This window comes from Oncorhynchus clarkii, chromosome 14 (assembly GCF_045791955.1).
Source record: "Oncorhynchus clarkii lewisi isolate Uvic-CL-2024 chromosome 14, UVic_Ocla_1.0, whole genome shotgun sequence".
NCBI lineage: Eukaryota > Metazoa > Chordata > Actinopteri > Salmoniformes > Salmonidae > Oncorhynchus > Oncorhynchus clarkii.
In genome coordinates, this window is record NC_092160.1 from 18,246,716 (window position 1) to 18,268,911 (window position 22,196).

At 42.7% G+C, this 22,196-nt stretch overlaps 1 protein-coding gene across 2 annotated transcripts in view; it reads right to left on the reverse strand.

The window, feature by feature from the left end:
* The window catches only part of LOC139366368 (follistatin-related protein 5-like), a 187,083-nt gene that overhangs the window by 159,598 nt on the left and 5,289 nt on the right, over positions 1-22,196 (reverse strand). For both annotated transcript variants that reach the window (XM_071103776.1, XM_071103777.1), the window contains exon 2: positions 6,082-6,238. In XM_071103776.1, coding sequence (XP_070959877.1) covers positions 6,082-6,238 — 157 coding nt within the window. The remainder of the gene's footprint in view (positions 1-6,081; positions 6,239-22,196) is intronic.

Consider the following 22,196-nt stretch of genomic DNA (forward strand, 5'->3'; position numbering starts at 1 on the left):
AATTTATCTACCTCATCCCCATACTGTTTATATTTATTTACTTTTCTGCTCTTTTGCACACCAGTATCTCTACCTGTACATGACCATCTGATCATTTATCACTCCAGTGTTAATCTGCAAAATTTTAATTATTCGCCTACCTCCTCATGCCTTTTGCACACAATGTATATAGACTCTCTTTTTTTCTACTGTGTTATTGACTTGTTAATTGTTTATTCCATGTGTAACTCTGTGTTGTTGTCTGTTCACACTGCTATGCTTTATCTTGGCCAGGTCGCAGTTGTAAATGAGAACTTGTTCTCAACTAGTCTACCTGGTTAAATAAAGGTGAAATAAATAAATAAACAAAATAAACACCATAGTGCCCTCAAAGCTCATCAATAAGCTAAGGACCCTAGGACTAAACACCTCCCTCTGCAACTGGATCCTTGACTTCTTGACGGGCCGCCCGCAGGTGGTGAGGGATGGTAACAACACATCCGCCAAGCTGATCCTCAACACAGGGGCCCCTCAGGGGTGTGTACTCAGTCCCCTCCTGTACTCCCTGTTCACTCATGACTGCATGGCCAGGCACGACTCCAACACATCATTCAATTTTCCAATGACACAACAGTGTCAACAGCCTGATCACTGACAACGAAGAGACAGCCTATAGGGAGGAGGTCAGAGACCTGGCCGTGTGGTGCCAGGACAACAACCTCTCCCTCAACGTGATCAAGACAATGATGATTATGGACTACAGGAAAAAGAGGACTGAGCACGCCCCCATTCTCATCGACGGGGCTGCAGTGGAGCAGATTGAGAACTTCAAGTTCCTTGGTGTCCACATCACCAACAAACTAACATGGTCCAAGCACACCAAGACAGTCGTGAAGAAGGCACGACAAAACCTATTCCCCCTCAGGAGACTGAATAGATTTGGCATGGGTCCTCAGTTCCTCAAAAGGTTCTACAGCTGCGAGAGCATCCTGACGGGTAGCATCACTGCCTGATATGGCAACTGCTCGGCCTCCGACCACAAGGCACTACAGAGGGTAGTGCGAATGGCCCAGTATCATCCAGTACCTCTATACCAGGCGGTGTCAGAGGAAGGCCCTAAAAAATGTCAAAGACTCCAGCCACCCTAGTCATAAACTGTTTTCTCTGCTATGGCACAGCAAGCGGTACGGGAGCGACAAGTCTAGGTCCAAGAGGCATCTAAACAGCTTCTACCCCCAAGCCATAGGACTCCTCTAGTCAAATGGCTACCCAGACTATTTGCATTGCCCCCCCCCCCCCCCCTTTACACCACTGCTACTCTCTGTTGTCATCTATGCATTTAGTGACTTTAATAACTCTACCTACATCTACATACTACCTCAACTAACCGGTGCCCCCGCACATTGACTCTGTATCGGTACCCCCCTGTATATAGTCTCGCTATTGTTATTTTACTGCTGCTCTTTAATTACTTGTTACTTTTATATCTTATTCTTATCCAGGGTTTTTTTTAAACTGCATTGTTGGTTAGGGGCTCGTAATTAAGCATTCCACTGTAAGGTCCTACACCTGTTGTATTTGGCGCATGTGACTAATACAATTTGATTTGATTTGATTTGATCAACAAATCATTCCCATAAAAGTTCCGACATTAATTTTCAGAGTGGGGCCATGTCATCAATATTCATCAATATGCATTGCGTCGCTCCTTATAATGAAAGTTAAAGCCACAATGTTGGGCCCACTCAGCACAGTCACAGCACAGAGGGTACACCACTCTGGCAATAATACAGTAGGTTAATTTATCATAACACATGATGATTAATTTACTACTCAGATGCTACACATCTACTGCAGCCATGACTCATATTGGATATTATATTAATAAAAGGCAAGTCCACAACACTGAAGAATATGTCTCCCTGATATTAAACATAATTTACTGTATTTTTTATTATACTGCACAAAATTCTTGTAATCTGTTCCACAGCAACAGCAGAGTATTTATCTACGCTATTAAACTTAATATAGTTTTGATTACATATTGTTGTCCACCCCAAAATCCACAAATGAGTAGGAGATTGGAAAGATCCTAGAGAAATACTTGGAATCACAAGTAAAGAAAGGCTGAAGTCCGGTGTCACACACATTGAATATTAATAATAACACTCACAGGGACAACTTTGGTTTGGAATATATGCCAGCCTGTGCCTAAGTGATAAAAGGTGTTGGGCCCCGAGAGAAAATGTAGTGTGGGACCTATTATGTGGGCCAGCCATAAAAAAATCAGTGATCATTTCAAATTCTTGCATATTATTCTCTTTTTTTTTCTTGTTTTCGCCAGAGGCCTGCATAGCCAAATATATAAAACATCTTATTTCATTACATTTAAAAGGAGTAATGACTGAATATACACTACCCTCCAACATTTTGGGGTCACTTAGAAATGTCCTTGTTCTTGAAAGAAAAGCACATTTTTCCATCAAATTGATCAGAAATACAGTGTAGACATAGTTAATGTTGTAAATGACTCCTGTAGCTGGAAACGGCAGATTTTTTTATGGAATATCTACATAGGCGTACAGAGGCCCATTATCAGCAACCATAACTCCTGTGTTACAATGGCACGTTGTGTTAGCTAATCCAAGTTTATCATTTTAAAAGGCTAATTGATCATTAGAAAACCCTTTTGCAATTATGTTAGCACAGCTGAAAAGTGTTGTTCTGATTAAAGAAGCAATAACATTGGCCTCCTTTAGACTTGTTGAGTATATGGAGCATCAGCATTTGTGGGTTCGATTAGAGGCTCAAATGACCTGAAACAAATACCTATCTTCTGAAACTCGTCAGTCTATTCTTGTTCTGAGAAATGAAGGCTATTCCACGCAGGAAATTGCCAATCTCCTTTCACAGACCAGCGCAAACTGGCTCTAACCTGAATAGAAAGAGGAGTGGGAGGCCCCGGTGCACAACTGAGGAAGAGGACAAGTACATTAGAGTGTCTAGTTTGATAAACAGACGCCTCACTAGTCCTCAAATGGCAGCTTCATTAAATAGTACCCGCAAAACACCAGTCTCAACATCAACATTGAAGAGGCAACTCCTGGATGCTGGCCTTCTAGGCAGAGTTGCAAAGAAAAAGCCATATCTCAGACTGGCCCATAAAAAGAAAAGATTAAGAGGGAGAAAAGAACACTGGACAGAGGAACTAGGAGGACAGCATCCCGGAGTCGCCACTCAGTGTTGATGTTGAGACTGGTGTTTTGCAGGTACTATTTAATGAACCTGCCAGTTGAGGACTTGTCTGTTTATCAAACTAGACACTCTAACTTGCTCACTTGTGCACCTGGGCCTCCCACTCCTCTTTCTATTCTGGTTAGAGCCAGTTTGAGCTGTTCTGTGAAGGGAGTAGAACACAGTGTTGTACGAGATCTTCAGTTTCTTGGAAATGTCTCGCATGGAATAGGGTTAGGGTTTTATAATGACCAATTAGCCTTTTGAAGGGTAGTGTACATGCAGTGTACTGTATGTCCAGGTTGAACCCAGGTTACTAAATTGGGCCAGTATCTAATGTATAGAAAGTCCTACTTTCCAGATCTTGGTTTGAATACTATTTTAAAACGTTCAACTATATTGAGAGTTCACTTTAAGTTGCCTCAAGTGCCAGGTGGGGGAGGTTTGCTGTTTTGGAACTTCTCTATTGGTTCTGTTAAGCCAGGCGAGCTCAATCAAGCCAAGATAAAGTATTTTCAATGATTTGAAATAGTATTTGAACCCAGGTCTGTACTGCCTAGCATCATACTGTGCCACTCACCGAACTAGACAATGGTTGAGTATGAGACACAGCTTATTTCTGAGAGGCAGACAGGTGAAAGAGAATGGTGAGCAGTGGACTGCAGAGAAGAAGCTGTTCAGTCCTGCTGCTGAAAACATGATTGATGAAGTCATTATATGGTCAATGTCACACAGTTTAAAGTGGTATACCTAAGATAATGTACTCTGCTTGCTTTTGAAAGGGAATGGACATTGAAAGACATTACTATTTTGACCTTACAAGGGATATGTTATGGGACAGATACTATGATAAAGTCACAAGGTTCACCCTATAGATGTGACTTTGTCTAAATCAATTTAGGAAATGTAGATTAATTTGCATCACTTCTATAAGCCTCTTGCCTCAATGAAGCAGCACAGCAATGTTCAGAACCGTCTATAAAAAACATTTCTAAGCCACGCTGAACACAACATGTTCCACATTAATGAAAACATTGCCAATATTAGCCTTTTTTTAACAATTCCCATGTCAATATGACCTTTGAGTCTGTCTTCAGTACAACGCCAACTTCTAGCCTCTGGTGCAGTGTAACTGCGGTGCAGTGTCTCACGTTCTGTTAACACCATCTGTCCTCCTACTTCCTCCCTCGCTATCTCTCTCTCTCTCTCAATTCAATTCAAGAGGCTTTATTGGCATGGGAAACATATGTTTACATTGCCAAAGCAAGTGAAATGGATAAACGATAAAAAGTGAACAGTAAATATTACACTCACACAAGTTCCAAAATAATAGAGACATTTCAAATGTCATATCATGTCTATATACATTTAAAGTACAAAAAGGAAAATAAATAAACATAAATATGGGTTGTATGTGCTCCCGAGTGGCGCAGCGGTCTAAGGCACTGCATCTCAGTGCTAGAGACGTCACTACAGACCCTGGTTTGATTCCAGGCTGTATCACAACTGGCTGTGATTGGTAGTCCCGTAGGGCGGTGCATAACCAGCGTCGTTAGGGTTTGGCCAGAGTAGGATGTCATTGTAAATAAGAATATGTGTCTCTAATATGGTCATACATACAAGGTTAGGAAGTACAGTTCAGTTTCCACCTTATTTTGTGGGAAGAGTGCACATAGCCTGTCTTCTCTTGAGATCCAGGTCTGCCTACGGCAACCTTTCTCAATAGCAAGGCTATGCTCACTGAGTCTGTACATAGTCAAAGCATTCCTTAATTTTGGGTAAGTTACAGTGGTCAGGTATTCTGCCACTGTGTACTCTCTGTTTAGGGTAAAATAGCATTCTAGTTTGCTCTGTTTTTTTATTAATTATTTCCAATGTGTCAAGTAATTCTCTTTTTGTTTTCTCATGATTTGGTTTGGTTGCTGTCCTGGGGCTCTGTGGGATCTGTTTGTGTTTGTGAACAGAGCCCCAGGACCAGCTTGCTTAAGGGACTCTTCTCCAGGTTCATCTCTCTGTGGGTGATGGATTTGCTACAGAAGGTTTGGGAATCACTTCCTTTTAGGTGGTTAAAGAATTTAATGGCTCTTTTCTAGATTTGATTTCTCTCTCTCTCCCCTCCTTCATTCTCTCACACAAAGTCATTATCAACACTGATCCCTGGACTTAAATTTGCCATTGTTTCTCTTGTTTTATTCGCATGCCAACACAATTAATAAGCCAATAATAATAAAAAAGGTCTCTATTTCGAGATGGCAGAGGCTGAGGAGTGTGTATTTGAGTGCTTATCACTCACGGGGGGGTTACAGTAAGTGTGTGTACAGGGAAAACACACATACACACCCCCACACACAAATGCCTGCAGACAAAAGAGCGTGCCCATCAAATGTTTTTTTCTGCATTCCAATTGGACTTAATTTTTATATTATGTAATATGACAACCACATGGCTCTCACCTTTTTAAGTAAGAAAGACAGAGTAGGGGAGAGAGAGCTTGTTAGTGCTTTGAGAAATACTTGGAATCCGATTGTGCTTGCAGAGCTAGGCCTGCGTTGTCAAGTCGATAAAGTTTCAATTACGCTCTCAACTTGGATGTTTTTGCTAAAATGGCAGTTCACTTTTAGTATTCATGCCCCCTCTAATAAATTCCCCTTCTCCCCTCACCTCAATCAGATATATTCAACATAAATGTCAAAATATGATGTTAACTTGATGCTCAAGTCTCCTTGGCACAACACCAGTAATAAATCCCTGAGCCTTAAGAAAAAACAAAAGTAGCTTGATTCTCAAGAAACTCCATTGTAATCATCTTCACAACACTGCAGAGTCCCCTTGTCATGAAAGGCTAATGGAACGGGAATGACACAATACCTTGTGTCGGAACCTCACGACAGGTCGATAGGGTGGAGGCACGAATCCCTCCTCCTTGCCGGGCCTCCCCTCGACGACTCCCACTCCCACTCCGAGGGAGACCATTCCCAACAAGAATGCCAGCGAGCACCATCTGGGTGTCTTCATTGGTCTGATCCTGTAAAAAAAAAAAAGAGTGGTGAGCAGTTCGGCAGACCCCTTCGACCGTGGCTGCAGTTCAATATCGGTTAGGGCGCCTGAGACCATAAATCAACCAAGCTGTAATTAGTGTAGACAATGGGCATTGCAAATATGTCGTTGGTTTAAACTAATGCTTTCAATAAGTGCCTCACACTCAACGAAGAAGATTAGATCTGCTTTGGAATCAAGTAAAGGGAAATAGGCAAATAAAGATAAAGGAAGACAAAAGAGTCAATGTATTAGGATAATGATGGTGATGAATTGGCATTAGTTCAAAATAAGTAACTGTGAGAGAGAACACATTGCTTAATACAAACACTTTCATTAGTTGCTGCAACATAGTAACATCCAAATGCTATTCACAGAAGATATAGTGGCACACCGGAAAATTATTCCTACACTATCTACTGTACTAAAGCAATAAAGTCGCATTCTGAATATCACTCGTCTTCAATTATTCATTACACAGTATGAAAACAAGTTTGACCTTATCACGATGGCAATCAAACCAAACACCATGTGTGGAAAAAAGCTTATTAAAAAGCTATTTCCGTGGAACTACGGAAAGACACAACGCAGGCTAACATAAAACAGCTTCAACATGTGTTCCAGTCACTGTTTTAGTGTCTCTTTTTTCAATTGAACTACATGAGCGCTAAAGGTACTACTGAGTGAAACACTGCCCGAACTTTGGTGAATGTAGCTGCTTTAAAGTCCTCCTCACATCACAACCCTAGGATAGCTGACATCAGGGATATGACCCCGTTCCCCTGTTGTTCTGAGTAGAAGACATATCTCAACAACGCTGGCAGGGCTCGTGCCCACATGCTGTTTCCATAGGTCAAGGGTCAAATTCACAAAAGCAATGTGTTACAAAGATCTGCTGTAAAACCAGGAAGTGTTCATTATGTGTTCTTGTGACTTGTTGGCTTCCTCTGCGCCTGCAGTAGGTTTGCAAAAGTGCAAACCCTGGAACTCCAGGCAGACTAAAGCAAACACTGGTACTCCAGGCAGACTAATGCAAACACTGGTACTACAGGCAGACTAAAGCAAACACTGGTACTACAGGCAGACTAAAAGCAAACACTACAGGCAGACTAAAGCAAACACTGGTACTACAGGCAGACTAAAGCAAACACTACAGGCAGACTAAAGCAAACACTACAGGCAGACTAAAGCAAACACTGGTACTACAGGCAGACTAAAGCAAACACTACAGGCAGACTAAAGCAAACACTGGTACTACAGGCAGACTAAAAGCAAACACTACAGGCAGACTAAAGCAAACACTGGTACTACAGGCAGACTAAAGCAAACACTACAGGCAGACTAAAGCAAACACTACAGGCAGACTAAAGCAAATACTGGTACTCCAGGCAGACTAAAGCAAACACTACAGGCAGACTAAAGCAAATACTGGTACTACAGGCAGACTAAAGCAAACACTGGTACTACAGGCAGACTAAAGCAAACACTGGTACTCCAGGCAGACTAAAGCAAACACTGGTACTCCAGGCAGACTAAAGCAAACACTGGTACTCCAGGCAGACTAAAGCAAACACTGGTACTCCAGGCAGACTAAAGCAAACACTGGTACTCCAGGCAGACTAAAGCAAACACTGGTACTACAGGCAGACTAAAGCAAACACTGGTACTACAGGCAGACTAAAGCAAACACTGGTACTCCAGGCAGACTAAAGCAAACACTGGTACTACAGGCAGACTAAAGCAAACACTGGTACTACAGGCAGACTAAAAGCAAACACTACAGGCAGACTAAAGCAAACACTGGTACTACAGGCAGACTAAAGCAAACACTACAGGCAGACTAAAGCAAACACTACAGACAGACTAAAGCAAACACTACAGGCAGACTAAAGCAAATACTGGTACTCCAGGCAGACTAAAGCAAACACTACAGGCAGACTAAAGCAAACACTGGTACTACAGGCAGACTAAAGCAAACACTGGTACTCCAGGCAGACTAAAGCAAACACTGGTACTACAGGCAGACTAAAGTAAACACTGGTACTCCAGGCAGACTAAAGCAAACACTGGTACTACAGGCAAGCTAAAGTAAACACTGGTACTCCAGGCAGACTAAAGTAAACACTGGTACTACAGGCAGACTAAAGCAAACACTGGTACTCCAGGCAGACTAAAGCAAACACTGGTACTACAGGCAGACTAAAGCAAACACTGGTACTCCAGGCAGACTAAAGTAAACACTGGTACTCCAGGCAGACTAAAGCAAACACTGGTACTACAGGCAGACTAAAGCAAACACTGGTACTACAGGCAGACTAAAGCAAACACTGGTACTCCAGGCAGACTAAAGCAAACACTGGTACTACAGGCAGACTAAAGCAAACACTGGTACTCCAGGCAGACTAAAGCAAACACTGGTACTCCAGGCAGACTAAAGTAAACACTGGTACTCCAGGCAGACTAAAGCAAACACTGGTACTACAGGCAGACTAAAGCAAACACTGGTACTCCAGGCAGACTAAAGCAAACACTGGTACTACAGGCAAGCTAAAGCAAACACTGGTACTCCAGGCAGACTAAAGCAAACAGTGGTACTACAGGCAGACTAAAGTAAACACTGGTACTACAGGCAGACTAAAGCAAACACTGGTACTACAGGCAGACTAAAGCAAACACTGGTACTCCAGGCAGACTAAAGCAAACAGTGGTACTACAGGCAGACTAAAGCAAACACTGGTACTACAGGCAGACTAAAGCAAACACTGGTACTCCAGGCAGACTAAAGCAAACACTGGTACTCCAGGCAGACTAAAGCAAACACTGGTACTCCAGGCAGACTAAAGTAAACACTGGTACTACAGGCAGACTAAAGCAAACACTGGTACTACAGGCAGACTAAAGCAAACAGTGGTACTCCAGGCAGACTAAAGCAAACACTGGTACTACAGGCAGACTAAAGCAAACAGTGGTACTACAGGCAGACTAAAGCAAACACTGGTACTCCAGGCAGACTAAAGCAAACACTGGTACTACAGGCAGACTAAAGCAAACAGTGGTACTCCAGGCAGACTAAAGCAAACACTGGTACTACAGGCAGACTAAAGCAAACACTGGTACTACAGGCAGACTAAAGCAAACACTGGTACTACAGGCAAGCTAAAGCAAACACTGGTAATCCAGGCAGACTGCAGCAAACACTGGTACTACAGGCAGACTAAAGCAAACACTGAAAGTATTTGAAAATGTTCAAATACACTGCTCAAAAAAATAAAGGGAACACTTAAACAACACAATGTAACTCCAAGTAAATCACACTTCTGTGAAATCAAACTGTCCACTTAGGAAGCAACACTGATTGACAATAAATTTCACATGCTGTTGTGCAAATGGAATAGACAACAGGTGGAAATTATAGGCAATTAGCAAGACACCCCCAATAAAGGAGTGGTTCTGCAGGTGGTGACCACAGACCACTTCTCAGTTCCTATGCTTCCTGGCTGATGTTTTGGTCACTTTTGAATGCTGGCGGTGCTTTCACTCTAGTGGTAGCATGAGACGGAGTCTACAACCCACACAAGTGGCTCAGGTAGTGCAGCTAATCCAGGATGGAACATCAATGCTGTGTCTGTCAGCGTAGTGTCCAGAGCATGGAGGCGCTACCAGGAGACAGGCCAGTACATCAGGAGACGTGGAGGAGGCCGTAGGAGGGCAACAACCCAGCAGCAGGACCGCTACCTCCGCCTTTGTGCAAGGAGCAGGAGGGGCACTGCCAGAGCCCTGCAAAATGACCTACAGCAGGCCACAAATGTGCATGTGTCTGCTCAAACGGTCAGAAACAGACTCCATGAGGGTGGTATGAGGGCCCGACGTCCACAGGTGGGGGTTGTACTTACAGCCCAACACCGTGCAGGACGTTTGGCATTTGCCAGAGAACACCAAGATTGGTAAATTCACCACTGGCACCCTGTGCTCTTCACAGATGAAAGCAGGTTCACACTGAGCACATGTGACAGACGTGACAGAGTCTGGAGACGCCGTGGAGAACGTTCTGCTGCCTACAACATCCTCCAGCATGACCGGTTTGGCGGTGGGTCAGTCATGGTGTGGGGTGGCATTTCTTTGGGGGGCCGCACAGCCCTCCATGTGCTCGCCAGAGGTAGCCTGACTGCCATTAGGCACCGAGATGAGATCCTCAGACCCCTTGTGAGACCATATGCTGGTGCGGTTGGCCCTGGGTTCCTCCTAATTCAAGACAATGCTAGACCTCATGTGGCTGGAGTGTGTCAGCAGTTCCTGCAAGAGGAAGGCATTGATGCTATGGACTGGCCCGCCCGTTCCCCAGACCTGAATCCAATTGAGCACATCTGGGACATCATGTCTCGCTCCATCCACCAACGCCACGTTGCACCACAGACTGTCCAGGAGTTGGCGGATGTTTTAGTCCAGGTCTGGGAGGAGATCCCTCAGGAGACCATCCGCCACCTCATCAGGAGCATGCCCAGGTGTTGTAGGGAGGTCATACAGGCACGTGGAGGCCACACACACTACTGAGCCTAATTTTTACTTGTTTTAAGGACATTACATCAAAGTTGGATCAGCCTGTAGTGTGGTTTTCCACTTTAATTTTGAGTGTGACTCCAAATCCAGATCTCCATGGGTTGATAAATTTGATTTCCATTGATCATTTTTGTGTGATTTTGTTGTCAGCACATTCAACTATGTAAAGAAAAAAGTATTTAATAAGAATATTTCATTCATTCAGATCTAGGATGTGTTATTTTAGTGTTCCCTTTATTTTTTTGAGCAGTGTAGTATTTGAATCCAGGTCTGGGCAATAGCACATCCCCTAGTGTCATCAATCTACTGTTTCCCCCTGGTGTCTAAATGTTAAATGGATTGGGATGGGGTGGTATTTATATTAGATCCTGTGTCACAGACATGGACGAGATGGGTCTGCCGAAAACCAAATATTGTATTCCACAGTAAGAACCTCATACCAACAGTCAAGCACGGTGGTGGTAGTGCAATTGTTTGGGGATGCTTAGCTGCCATAGGACCTGGACGACTTGCCTTAATAAGGAACCATGAATTATGCTCTGTATCAAAGAATTCTACAGGAGAATGTCAGGCCATCCGTCTGTGAGCTGAAGTTGAAGAACAGCTGGGTCATGCAGCAAGACAATTATCCAATGCACACAATCAAGTCTATATGAAAATGGTTAAAAAGCAACATATTTGAGGTTTTGGAATGGCCTAATCAAAGTCCAGACCTAATCCCAATTGAGATGTTGTCGCAGGACTTGAAACGAGCAGTTAAAGCTTGAAAACCCACAAATGTTGCCGAGTTAAAGTAGTTCTGCATTCAAGAGTGGGCCAAAATTCCACAGTGATGTGGGAGACTGATCAACAACTACAAGGAGCATTTGGTTGGAGTCATTGCAGCTAAAGGTGGCACAACCAGGTATTGAGTATAAGGGGAAATTACTTTATCACACAGGAGAATTGGGTGTTGAATAACTTTGTTAATCAAATAAATAAGTGCCCTTTTTTTGGTATTTGTAAACTCAGGTTCCCTTTATCTAATATTAGGTTTTGGTTGAAGATCTGCTAACATTCAGTATGAAAAATATGCAAAACTAGAGAAATTCTGAAAAGGGGGCAAACACTGTATTTCATTTTCATGCTGTCATTCTTTTGTAGAGGATAGCCATGTGCTGGGAGGATATTTATAATAACAAGAAATTATTGGATTTATATACTGCTTTTTCCAGATGCTCCAACTGCTTGTGGGGCAATCTCACATCATGTTCTCTATGTTGCGTAAGCCTGCATCCCTTGATACTCGTAACTCATTACTGATATGGTAATACTGTGGTTGCTGGTTAGATCATTCATTGATATAGTATATTACAGCATGGGCTGTATGGATCATCCTTGTTCTACGCCACTGGTTTGATGTATAACATATTGTGTATTATTGATTGAATAACAGTATAATGAGCCAACCAATATATTTGTTATAGGGCTTAGATTTGATTAAGATTGGTTCTGTTTCTTTTTATGCCAATTAAATTACAGCTGTTCCATTTTCATAACATTTGATTTCTTCCGGGAAGATAGCAAATGAAGTGCAAAACTTTTAAAGTAAAACCCACATCCTTTTTTCATTTGATCAGAGGCTGCATTTGAGAGACAAATCGCAACTCTTAAGAGCCATGTGTGTTTACGTGTGGAGCAAAGTGAGAGAGATTGAAAGTGGTGCCTCCACTTGGTGCCTCTGCTTCGTGGCTATAAATCCAAGACAGCATGTCTAAGCTTTGGCATTGACTTTGAAATGATGACTACCTAGCACTCACAATTTACACAATACATCCCACTTTGACAGGTGTCCAGCAAAGCTCCATCTGAGCCCTTTTTTGCACTCCATAGAACCGGCAATGCATGACAACTGGAGAGACTATGGACTGTGATAGGTGGAGTGTTTTTACTTATTACATGCATGTATGCACCAATACACAGGGGTTCACTAAAGCATGGGGTTTGTTTGTACTGTATGACCTCCTGTACATCGTTTAACCGTATTTGACCCTTTAACCTTGTACGCTGAGGCAGAGACGTTAATATACATGATTTGACAAACGCGGTTTGAGACTGAGGTTTTCTTCCATAGACATACTAAGAGGCAATTACATTTTTGGGGGCTGGCAAATCACCCGTTGAGTGAACCTGACTCGAAATACTGCTTGTTTATGTGTCAGCTATATGCTTATCTATATATGTTAATCTACATGTGTAGCGTTGCTATGGTGAGAAAGTGTGGTTCTTTGTGAAATGGCTAGAGAGTATTGTCAAGACCAGGTATTCCCCCATGGGTTTGCGCAATGCCGTCGGGGGTACGCCAAAAAAAATGAGATTAACATTTTTTTTAATAAAACAAACAAATTATTATTTTTTAAACAAAAAACACAAATTCTTCACATTTTCAAGCAGTCCATTTAGTAAGGAGATCTACTGCCCCCTTACCCGGGAAAGCACCGAACAACAGACAGGGACGTTGGACCATCGAAGAGGCCATCGAAGAGGCGCAAATATGATGAGAACTATATTGATTTGGGGTTCACTTTTACTGGGAGTAGTGCCTTTCCTCAGCCACAGTCTGTTAAGTGCAAAAGTATTATCTCACAACTCGATGAAACCTTCACTCTTGCACAGACATTTAGAAACAAAACATGCCAATTTGAAAGATAAGCTACACAAGTTTTTGAGCGAGAATTAAGACGACTTCGATTAGTAAGACATGGATGAGTCAACAGACGTGGTGGGCCTGGCACAGCTCCTGGTATACGTTTATGGGGTGTCAATTAAGGAAGGCATCCTCTTCTGCAAACCACTGGAAACCAGGACAACAGGAGAGGATATTTTTTAAGTACTGGACACCTTTGTGACATCAAATGAACGTTGGTGGTCAAGATGTGTTGGTATCTGTACTGACGCCGCAAAAGCCATGACAGGGAGACATAGTGGAGTGGTAATGTGTGTGCAAGCAGTTGCTCCCTATGCCACTTGGGTGCACTGCAGCATCCACTGAGAGGCTCTTGCTGCCAAAGGAATGCCTGACAGCTTGAAATACGTTTTGGACACTACAGTGAAAATTGTTACATTTGTTAAAGCAAGGTCCCTGAACTCTCGTATATTTTCTGCACTATGCAATGATATGGGCAGCGACCATGTAACGCTTTTACAACATACATAAAAGTGTGCTGGTTATCAAGGGGCAAAATACAACCACGTTTTTTAAAATTGAGAGACGAGCTGAAAGTTTTCTTTACTGACCATCATTTTAACTCAACTGGCCTCTCTGGGTGATGTTTTTTCTTACCTGAATGATCTGAATCTAGGATTACAGGGACTCTACACAACTATATTCAATATGTGGGACAAAATTGAGGCTTTGATTAAGAAGTTGGAGTTCCTCTCTGTCTGCATTAACAAGGACAACACACAGGTCTTTCCGTCATTGTATGATTTTTTGGTGTGCAAATGAACTCAAGCTTACGGACAATGTCAAATGTGATATAGCGAAGCACCTGAGTGAGTTGGGACCGCAATTACGCAGGTACTTTCCCGAAATGGATGACACACACAACTGGATTCGTTATCCCTTTCATGCCCTGCCTCCAGTCCACTTACCGATATCTGAACAAGAGAGCCTCATCGAAATTGCAACAAGCGATTCTGTGAAAATGTAATTTAATCAGAAGCCACTGCCAAATTTCTGGATTGGGCTGCGCTCAGAGTATCCTGCCTTGGCAATCGTGCTGTTAAGACACTGATGCACTTTGCAACCACGTACATATGTGAGAGTGGATTCTCGGCCCTCACTAGCATGGAAACTAAATACAGGCACAGACTGTGTGTGAAAAAGGATTTAAGACTGAGACACTCTCAAATACAACCCATCATTGCAGAATTATGTGCATCCTTTCAAGCACACCCTTCTCATTAACCTGTGGTTAGTTATTCACCATTTTCGATGAGCAAATTACGTTTTATATGTAAGATGGTTAAATAAAGAGCAAAATGATTGATTATTATAATATTATTTTTTGTGCCCTGGTCCTATAAGAGCTCTTTGTCACTTCCCATGAGCCGGGTTGTGGCAAAAACGTATTCTTATGTTTTATAAATGTATCGTATAGTGTGTGTGTGGCAGGCTTACAATTATGGCAAAAAAACAACATTTGAGAGTGCGCTGACCCTGGTGCCTGAGGGGGTACGCAGCTGGAGGTTGAATGTTTGAAGGGGTATGGGACTATAAAAAGTTTGGGAAACACTGGTCCAGATCATGTGACCTGACCAGGGAAATAAGTAAGTCCACTGAGTGATCTTCACATCATGATTTAGTAAAGTGATTTGTCTAGAGTTGCCCAATCCCAGCGCTCCACACTCCTACTCCTCCCCACTTGTGTTTTCCCATCTACTCCAGCAAACAGATCCAATCCCCCGGTGATCAGATCTCTTTAAGCATGCTCAGCAGTATTTCTGTGTAAAGATCAATTCTGGGGTTGGAGTTACCGCTGTTTGTCTCCAAGATCCACACTGGGAACAGTGGAACATCTGCTGTGCTCTGTGTGTCTGCCACACAAACATTCTCCCACGTCTTCTTTCCTAGAGTTATCGTGGCACTTCTCTCACTCCCACTGCCCGACAGCATTGTAGCTGACGCAGATAAAGGGATAGGAGAGATGCTTCAGTTTCAAAGCAGCACTGAACCTCCGGCACTACTGCTCTGCTCTTAACTCTGTAACTCTCACAGGAGTTGAGCTTATTTTGCTGTCTTGTTCTTTCTCCTAACATATAGAATATATACAATAAACCCACCGTGGAGAAAATATAGAATCAAATCTTTCCGAATATGTTGCCCAAGAGAGATCATCTTTCTGAATATGTTGCCTAAGATATATCATCTTTCTGAATATGTTGCCCAAGAGAGGTAATCTTTCTCAATATGTTGCCCAAGAGATATACTCTTTCTGAAAATGTTGCCCAAGAGAGATAATCTTTCTGAATATGTTGCCCAAACATGCCCCTGCTCAAACCTACTTCTCATCAGAACCCAATGTTGCCTTTTGCCTACCTGCAACGTGGTGTATGTGCCTTCAACTCATATTCCGCACATTACCCCAGTCAGAACATACAGAACATATAAAACTCATATTGTTGCTTAGTATTATTACCACATACTATAGACTTGCAAGATAGATAATGTGTTGAAAATTGTGGCCTCTAGGCAATATATGCATGGTTATATTGGAACTCTACACCAATACCAATGTGTCCCTCTGACTACACATATAGAAAACATATGGACCTCTCAAATATCTCAATACTTTTCCACAAATTAAAGCATTGTGTAGTAAACTAGATAGAATATTTCTAAGCATGGGTGCACAGACAAAAACATGTAATGTGTACTTGGAAACGATTAATCTTCACCGACATCACAACAGATGTTTATTTGAGTGTATGGGTAGAAAAGGTGTCCCTCTTATGTGGTGTCTCTTTCACTGCCTGACTCGCTGCTGAGCTTACAGTTGTATTCTCTGAAAACTATTATGGATTCTGCCCAGTTGCAGCCTTTACATTGTCAGTTATCTGAAAGTTTTGATGGTGCAATGGATGAAACAACTTTCAATAGTTACGCTATATTAAAGGTACAATCCCTTCTGTGATGCATACACAATTCATTAAGTCATTTGTGCAGTGTCCCTCATACTGCATTAAAAAACTAAGCTGATGGTACACAAACGTAACATTTCCATGTGCCGTTTTGTTGTGATCTCTGAACAGTAGATGAGTGACACCGCTCACAACCATACCACTTTAAAGTATCAGTATGTGACTGAGGTTAATCATCCTATACATGAGTAACTGTCATTCAGATGAAAAAGCACAGAGATCTGTCCCATTGACCTCATAGACATAGACATAGACAACTAGACTGTCCTTGGACAATCCCTCTACCTAGAGGGCAATTATTAGCATCCTTCCAGCATGTCCATGAGTGGTCACATGACCTAAGCCATGGGCATCAATCACGTGCCCATCTTAAAAGGATAAGAGAGGAACCAGAAGACTAATCCTGGCCTATGCGCAGGTGTACGGTGCCCATTCTAGGACAACCTCAAGCCTCATCTCTCCTTGTGAGAAACACAGCCACCAAATGCAGATGGAGGAAACAGAGTTGTACGCTCGCCCTCTCAGCCCTCCTTGTGAGTGGTGAGCCAAGAGGCTGCGGGTGTCCTAAAATGGACACCGAACACACAATAAATATCCCTGACTCAGTACATGAGGAACACAGCTTCTAAATGGCAGGCGGATAACGACAGCGCACGCTTACCCCACCAGACAAGAGGTGAGCGAGGAGACAGCCCTTTGTGTGCATTTGTGGTCTACATGTTGTGAGAGCATTATTTGTTATCCCAAATCCTTTTTCTGAGGATGTTATCTGGTTTCATTCAGATATCCATCACAACACATAAAATGTGATCACATGAGCTTTGAATGTATTCTTTGCGTATTGCATCTCCCCCTCCCCCGCACTGAAGATAAATGTGCCCGCTGAAGGAGAAATGTCCAAATGCTTCAGAAGTGTGTGTGCGTGCATGCTTGCGTGCGTGCGTGCGTGTGGCTCTGTCCGTCTCCCTGACTGGCATGTCCATCAATCTGTCTGTCCGTAAAGCGAGACTTCTATCATCTGCACATACGAAACAAAAACATTCTACATACAAATATAACTGTTTCCAAACGAATTACGAATTACGAATTAATATCCTGATATTAACATGAACTAAAGTTCCCCTCTTTCCTCCATGTATTCAGTCGGTTCTAAAATAAACCAGCACACATGAATGCTTAGATCACAGGTAATCTTTGATCAATTATCCTTGGAAATCCTGAGAAACACTTGAAAATGAAATGTGGACTTTCTATGACCAAGCGGGTCAGCAGTGGTTATCTCTCCGCTCTCAGCACCACCGGCAGAATGCAACAACATTATCAGCAGTCAACGAGATATCGCCGTCCATTCAATTTGGATAAAAGCACCATTCAATGTACTTGAAGCCTCATAATACTTCATTATATTGGGTATGAATCCACTACAAACCATTACTTTTACTGGTCTTACACTGTGGTCAATGACTTGATATTACTTACTAAAATGTAACTTAATGTATCCTCAGAGTGTGTTGCATTATTCACCTGGTTTTGGACAACCACCTGTGATAAAGTTACTGGCCTTGGGGAAAAATAACAATCTATGTCTCACTGAACTGAATGTCACACCTTGCAGCAATCCATGCTCATTATTGTACTGTAGATACAGTGCCTTGCGAAAGTATTCGGACCCCTTGAACTTTGCGACCTTTTGCCACATTTCAGGCTTCAAACATAAAGATATAAAACTGTATTTTTTTGTGAAGAATCAACAACAAGTGGGACACAATCATGAAGTGGAACGACATTTATTGGATATTTCAAACTTTTTTAACAAATCAAAAACTGAAAAATTGGGCGTGCAAAATTATTCAGCCCCTTTACTTTTAGTGCAGCAAACTCTCTCCAGAAGTTCAGTGAGGATCTCTGAATGATCCAATGTTGACCTAAATGACTAATGATGATAAATACAATCCACCTGTGTGTAATCAAGTCTCCGTATAAATGCACCTGCACTGTGATAGTCTCAGAGGTCCGTTAAAAGCGCAGAGAGCATCATGAAGAACAAGGAACACACCAGGCAGGTCCGAGATACTGTTGTGAAGAAGTTTAAAGCCGGATTTGGATACAAAAAGATTTCCCAAGCTTTAAACATCCCAAGGAGCACTGTGCAAGCGATAATATTGAAATGGAAGGAGTATCAGACCACTGCAAATCTACCAAGACCTGGCCGTCCCTCTAAATTTTCAGCTCATACAAGGAGAAGACTGGTCAGAGATGCAGCCAAGAGGCCCATGATCACTCTGGATGAACTGCAGAGATCTACAGCTGAGGTGGGAGACTCTGTCCATAGGACAACAATCAGTCGTATATTGCACAAATCTGGCCTTTATGGAAGAGTGGCAAGAAGAACTGAGCTGAAGAGCTGAACACACCATCCCCACTGTCAAACATGGTGGTGGCAGCATCATGGTTTGGGCCTGCTTTTCTTCAGCAGGGACAGGGAAGATGGTTAAAATTGATGGGAAGATGGATGGAGACAAATACAGGACCATTCTGGAAGAAAACCTGATGGAGTCTGCAAAAGACCTGAGACTGGGACGGAGATTTGTCTTCCAACAAGACAATGATCCAAAACATAAAGCAAAATCTACAATGGAATGGTTCAAAAATAAACATATCCAGGTGTTAGAATGGCCAAGTCAAAGTCCAGACCTGAATCCAATCGAGAATCTGTGGAAAGAACTGAAAACTGCTGTTCACAAATGTTCTCCATCCAACATCACTGAGCTCGAGCTGTTTTGCAAGGAGGAATGGGAAAAAATGTCAGTCTCTCGATGTGCAAAACTGATAGAGACATACCCCAAGCGACTTACAGCTGTAATCGCAGCAAAAGGTGGCGCTACAAAGTATTAACTTAAGGGGGCTGAATAATTTTGCACGCCCAATTTTTCAGTTTTTGATTTGTTAAAAAAGTTTGAAATATCCAATAAATGTCGTTCCACTTCATGATTGTGTCCCACTTGTTGTTGATTCTTCACAAAAAAATACAGTTTTATATCTTTATGTTTGAAGCCTGAAATGTGGCAAAAGGTCGCAAAGTTCAAGGGGGCCGAATACTTTCGCAAGGCACTGTACAAGAAAATACTTAGGCATTGAAGTAAAAGTGAAATGACTTTGCTATGCAAGAACAATAGAAGCAGGGTTTTCCACGATCGATACACAACCTTACATAAACACAGTGATATATAAAGAAGGCCAGAACAATGTAGTCACACTTGGCCAGTGCTGTGATGTGCGGCTAGTTGTGACACGTGCAACTATTAAAATGTGACGCATGGTCAGACTCCTTAGCATGGTCAATGGCAATGGCCTGCTGGTCAACCCGAGAGAAAACAGCAAAGACAATAACAACAACATTCAGTGTTTTGATCTCCACCCAATAACCACGCACACACACACACACATACATATGCACCACACAAGCACACACAGTCACACACACCCTACTGTACATACAGGATTACCACACAGCCACAGGGGCTGAGCTTGTGTTAACCCATTAACCCTCCCCCATCCTGTTAATGAACTAGATAACAGTGACCAGACCATCTGCCTTCAAGACCAAAAGGATCACCCCCACACAGGGTTAAAGACAGGCATACTGTATGCAGCAGACAGCTTGAGCTCCATGTATAAACATGTCACATGTTTACATTAATACTGGATCGCTGAAATTGTGATAATGTTGCACTAATGAAAGTGTTACATCATGGCAGGGATTAATACTGCACTGATGGAAATCCACACTATGAGCAAATAGCATTGCTGTGCCACAATGAAGTGAACTTGAAAGGAAAAATAAGAAATAATGAACCACACTATTACAATTGGATTCTTACAGTTTTTGAACGACTCACTAAGCTAAGTGCTAACATGTTCATTGAGCTGTAAACACCCTCATCTGTAACTGCTCTCTATCTGTCCTACAATGGCATTCCTAGGCTGTGTTATTCATCGGTCCCACATAGACCTAATGGAGAGAAAGTCAGTCAGAGTCAACAAGCAACACTACATGACCAAAAGTATGTGGACACCTGCTCATCGAACATCTCATTCCAAAATCATGGGCATTATGGAGTTGGTTCCCCCTTTGCTGCTATAACATCCTCCACTCTTCTGGGAAGGCTTTCAACTAGATGTTGGAACATTGCTCTTGGGACTTGTTTCCATTCAGCCACAAGAGTATTAGTGAAGTTGGGCACTAATGTTGGGCAATTAGGCCAATTCATCACAAAGGTGTTTGATGGGGTTGAGGTCAGGGCTCTGTGCAGGCCAGTCAAGTTCTTCTACACCGATCTCAACAAACCATTTCTATATGGACCTGGCTTTGTGCATGGGGGCATTGTCATACTGAAACAGGAAAGCACCTTCCCCAAACTTTTTCCACAACATTGGAACAATACAATTGTCTAGAATGTCATTGTATACTAAATGCTGTAGAATTAAGATTTCCCTTCGCTGGAACTAAGGGGCCTAGCGCAAACCACGAAAAACAGTCCCAGACCATTATTCCTCGTCCACCAATTTTTACAGTTGGCACTATGCGTTAAGGCAGGTATCGTTTGCCTGGCATTCGCCAAACGCAAATGGTGAAGCGTGATTCATTACTCCACTGCTCCAGAGTCCAATGGCGGCGAGCTTTACACCACTACAGCCAATGCTTGGCATTGCGCATGGTGATTTAAGGCTTATTTGCGGCTGCTTGGCCATGGAAACCCATTTCATGAAGCCCCCGACAAACCGTTCTTGCGCTGAAGTTGCTTCCAGAAGCAGTTTGGAACTCAGTAGTGAGTGTTGCAACCGAGGACAGATGATTGGTACGCACTACACGCTTCAGCACTCGACAGTCCCCACTTTACGGCTGAGCCGTTGTTGCTACTGGACGTTTCTACTTCACAATAACAGCACTTATAGTTGACCGGGTTCTAAGCAGGGTAGAAATTTGACAAACTGACTTATTGGAAAGGTGGCATCCAAGGATGGTGCCATATTGAAAGTCATTGAGCTCTTCAGTAAGGACATTCTACTGCCAATGTTTGTCTATGGAGATTTCATGACTGTGTGCTCAAATTCATACACCTGTCAGCAACTGGTGTGGCAGAAATAGCCAAATCCACTAATTTGAAGGGGTATGCATAGTGTATTTCTCACAGCCCATCAAATAGTGACTTTGCCAGTCTATAGCCATGAATAACTCCTATTCCAACACAATGTCAGTCAAATGTTACAGTAAGTTAAGTTCCTAAGTGACCGCTAACCCCTCATCCTAAACACTTTGGTCCGGTTTGCCAGACACAGTTCAAGCAATGAGGATCAGGGTAGAGTAGTATGATACAAGTTTTTACAAAACATTTACTCCCTCACTGTGGTATTATATTCGTATTTCATCCTCTTTACCCCCTACCATCCCTACTTCTCCTACCATCACCACCATCCCTACCATCCCTACAACCACTACCATACATGCCAACAATACCATCACTAGCATCACTACCATCATAACCATCACTACCAACCCTGCCACAACTACCACTCTAACATCCCTACCATTGACTACCATCATCTCCATTCCTACCACTAGCATCACTACAATCCCTACAACCCCTAGCACCCCTAGCACCCCTACCATCACTCCCATCCCTACCATCACTTTCACCAATAACATC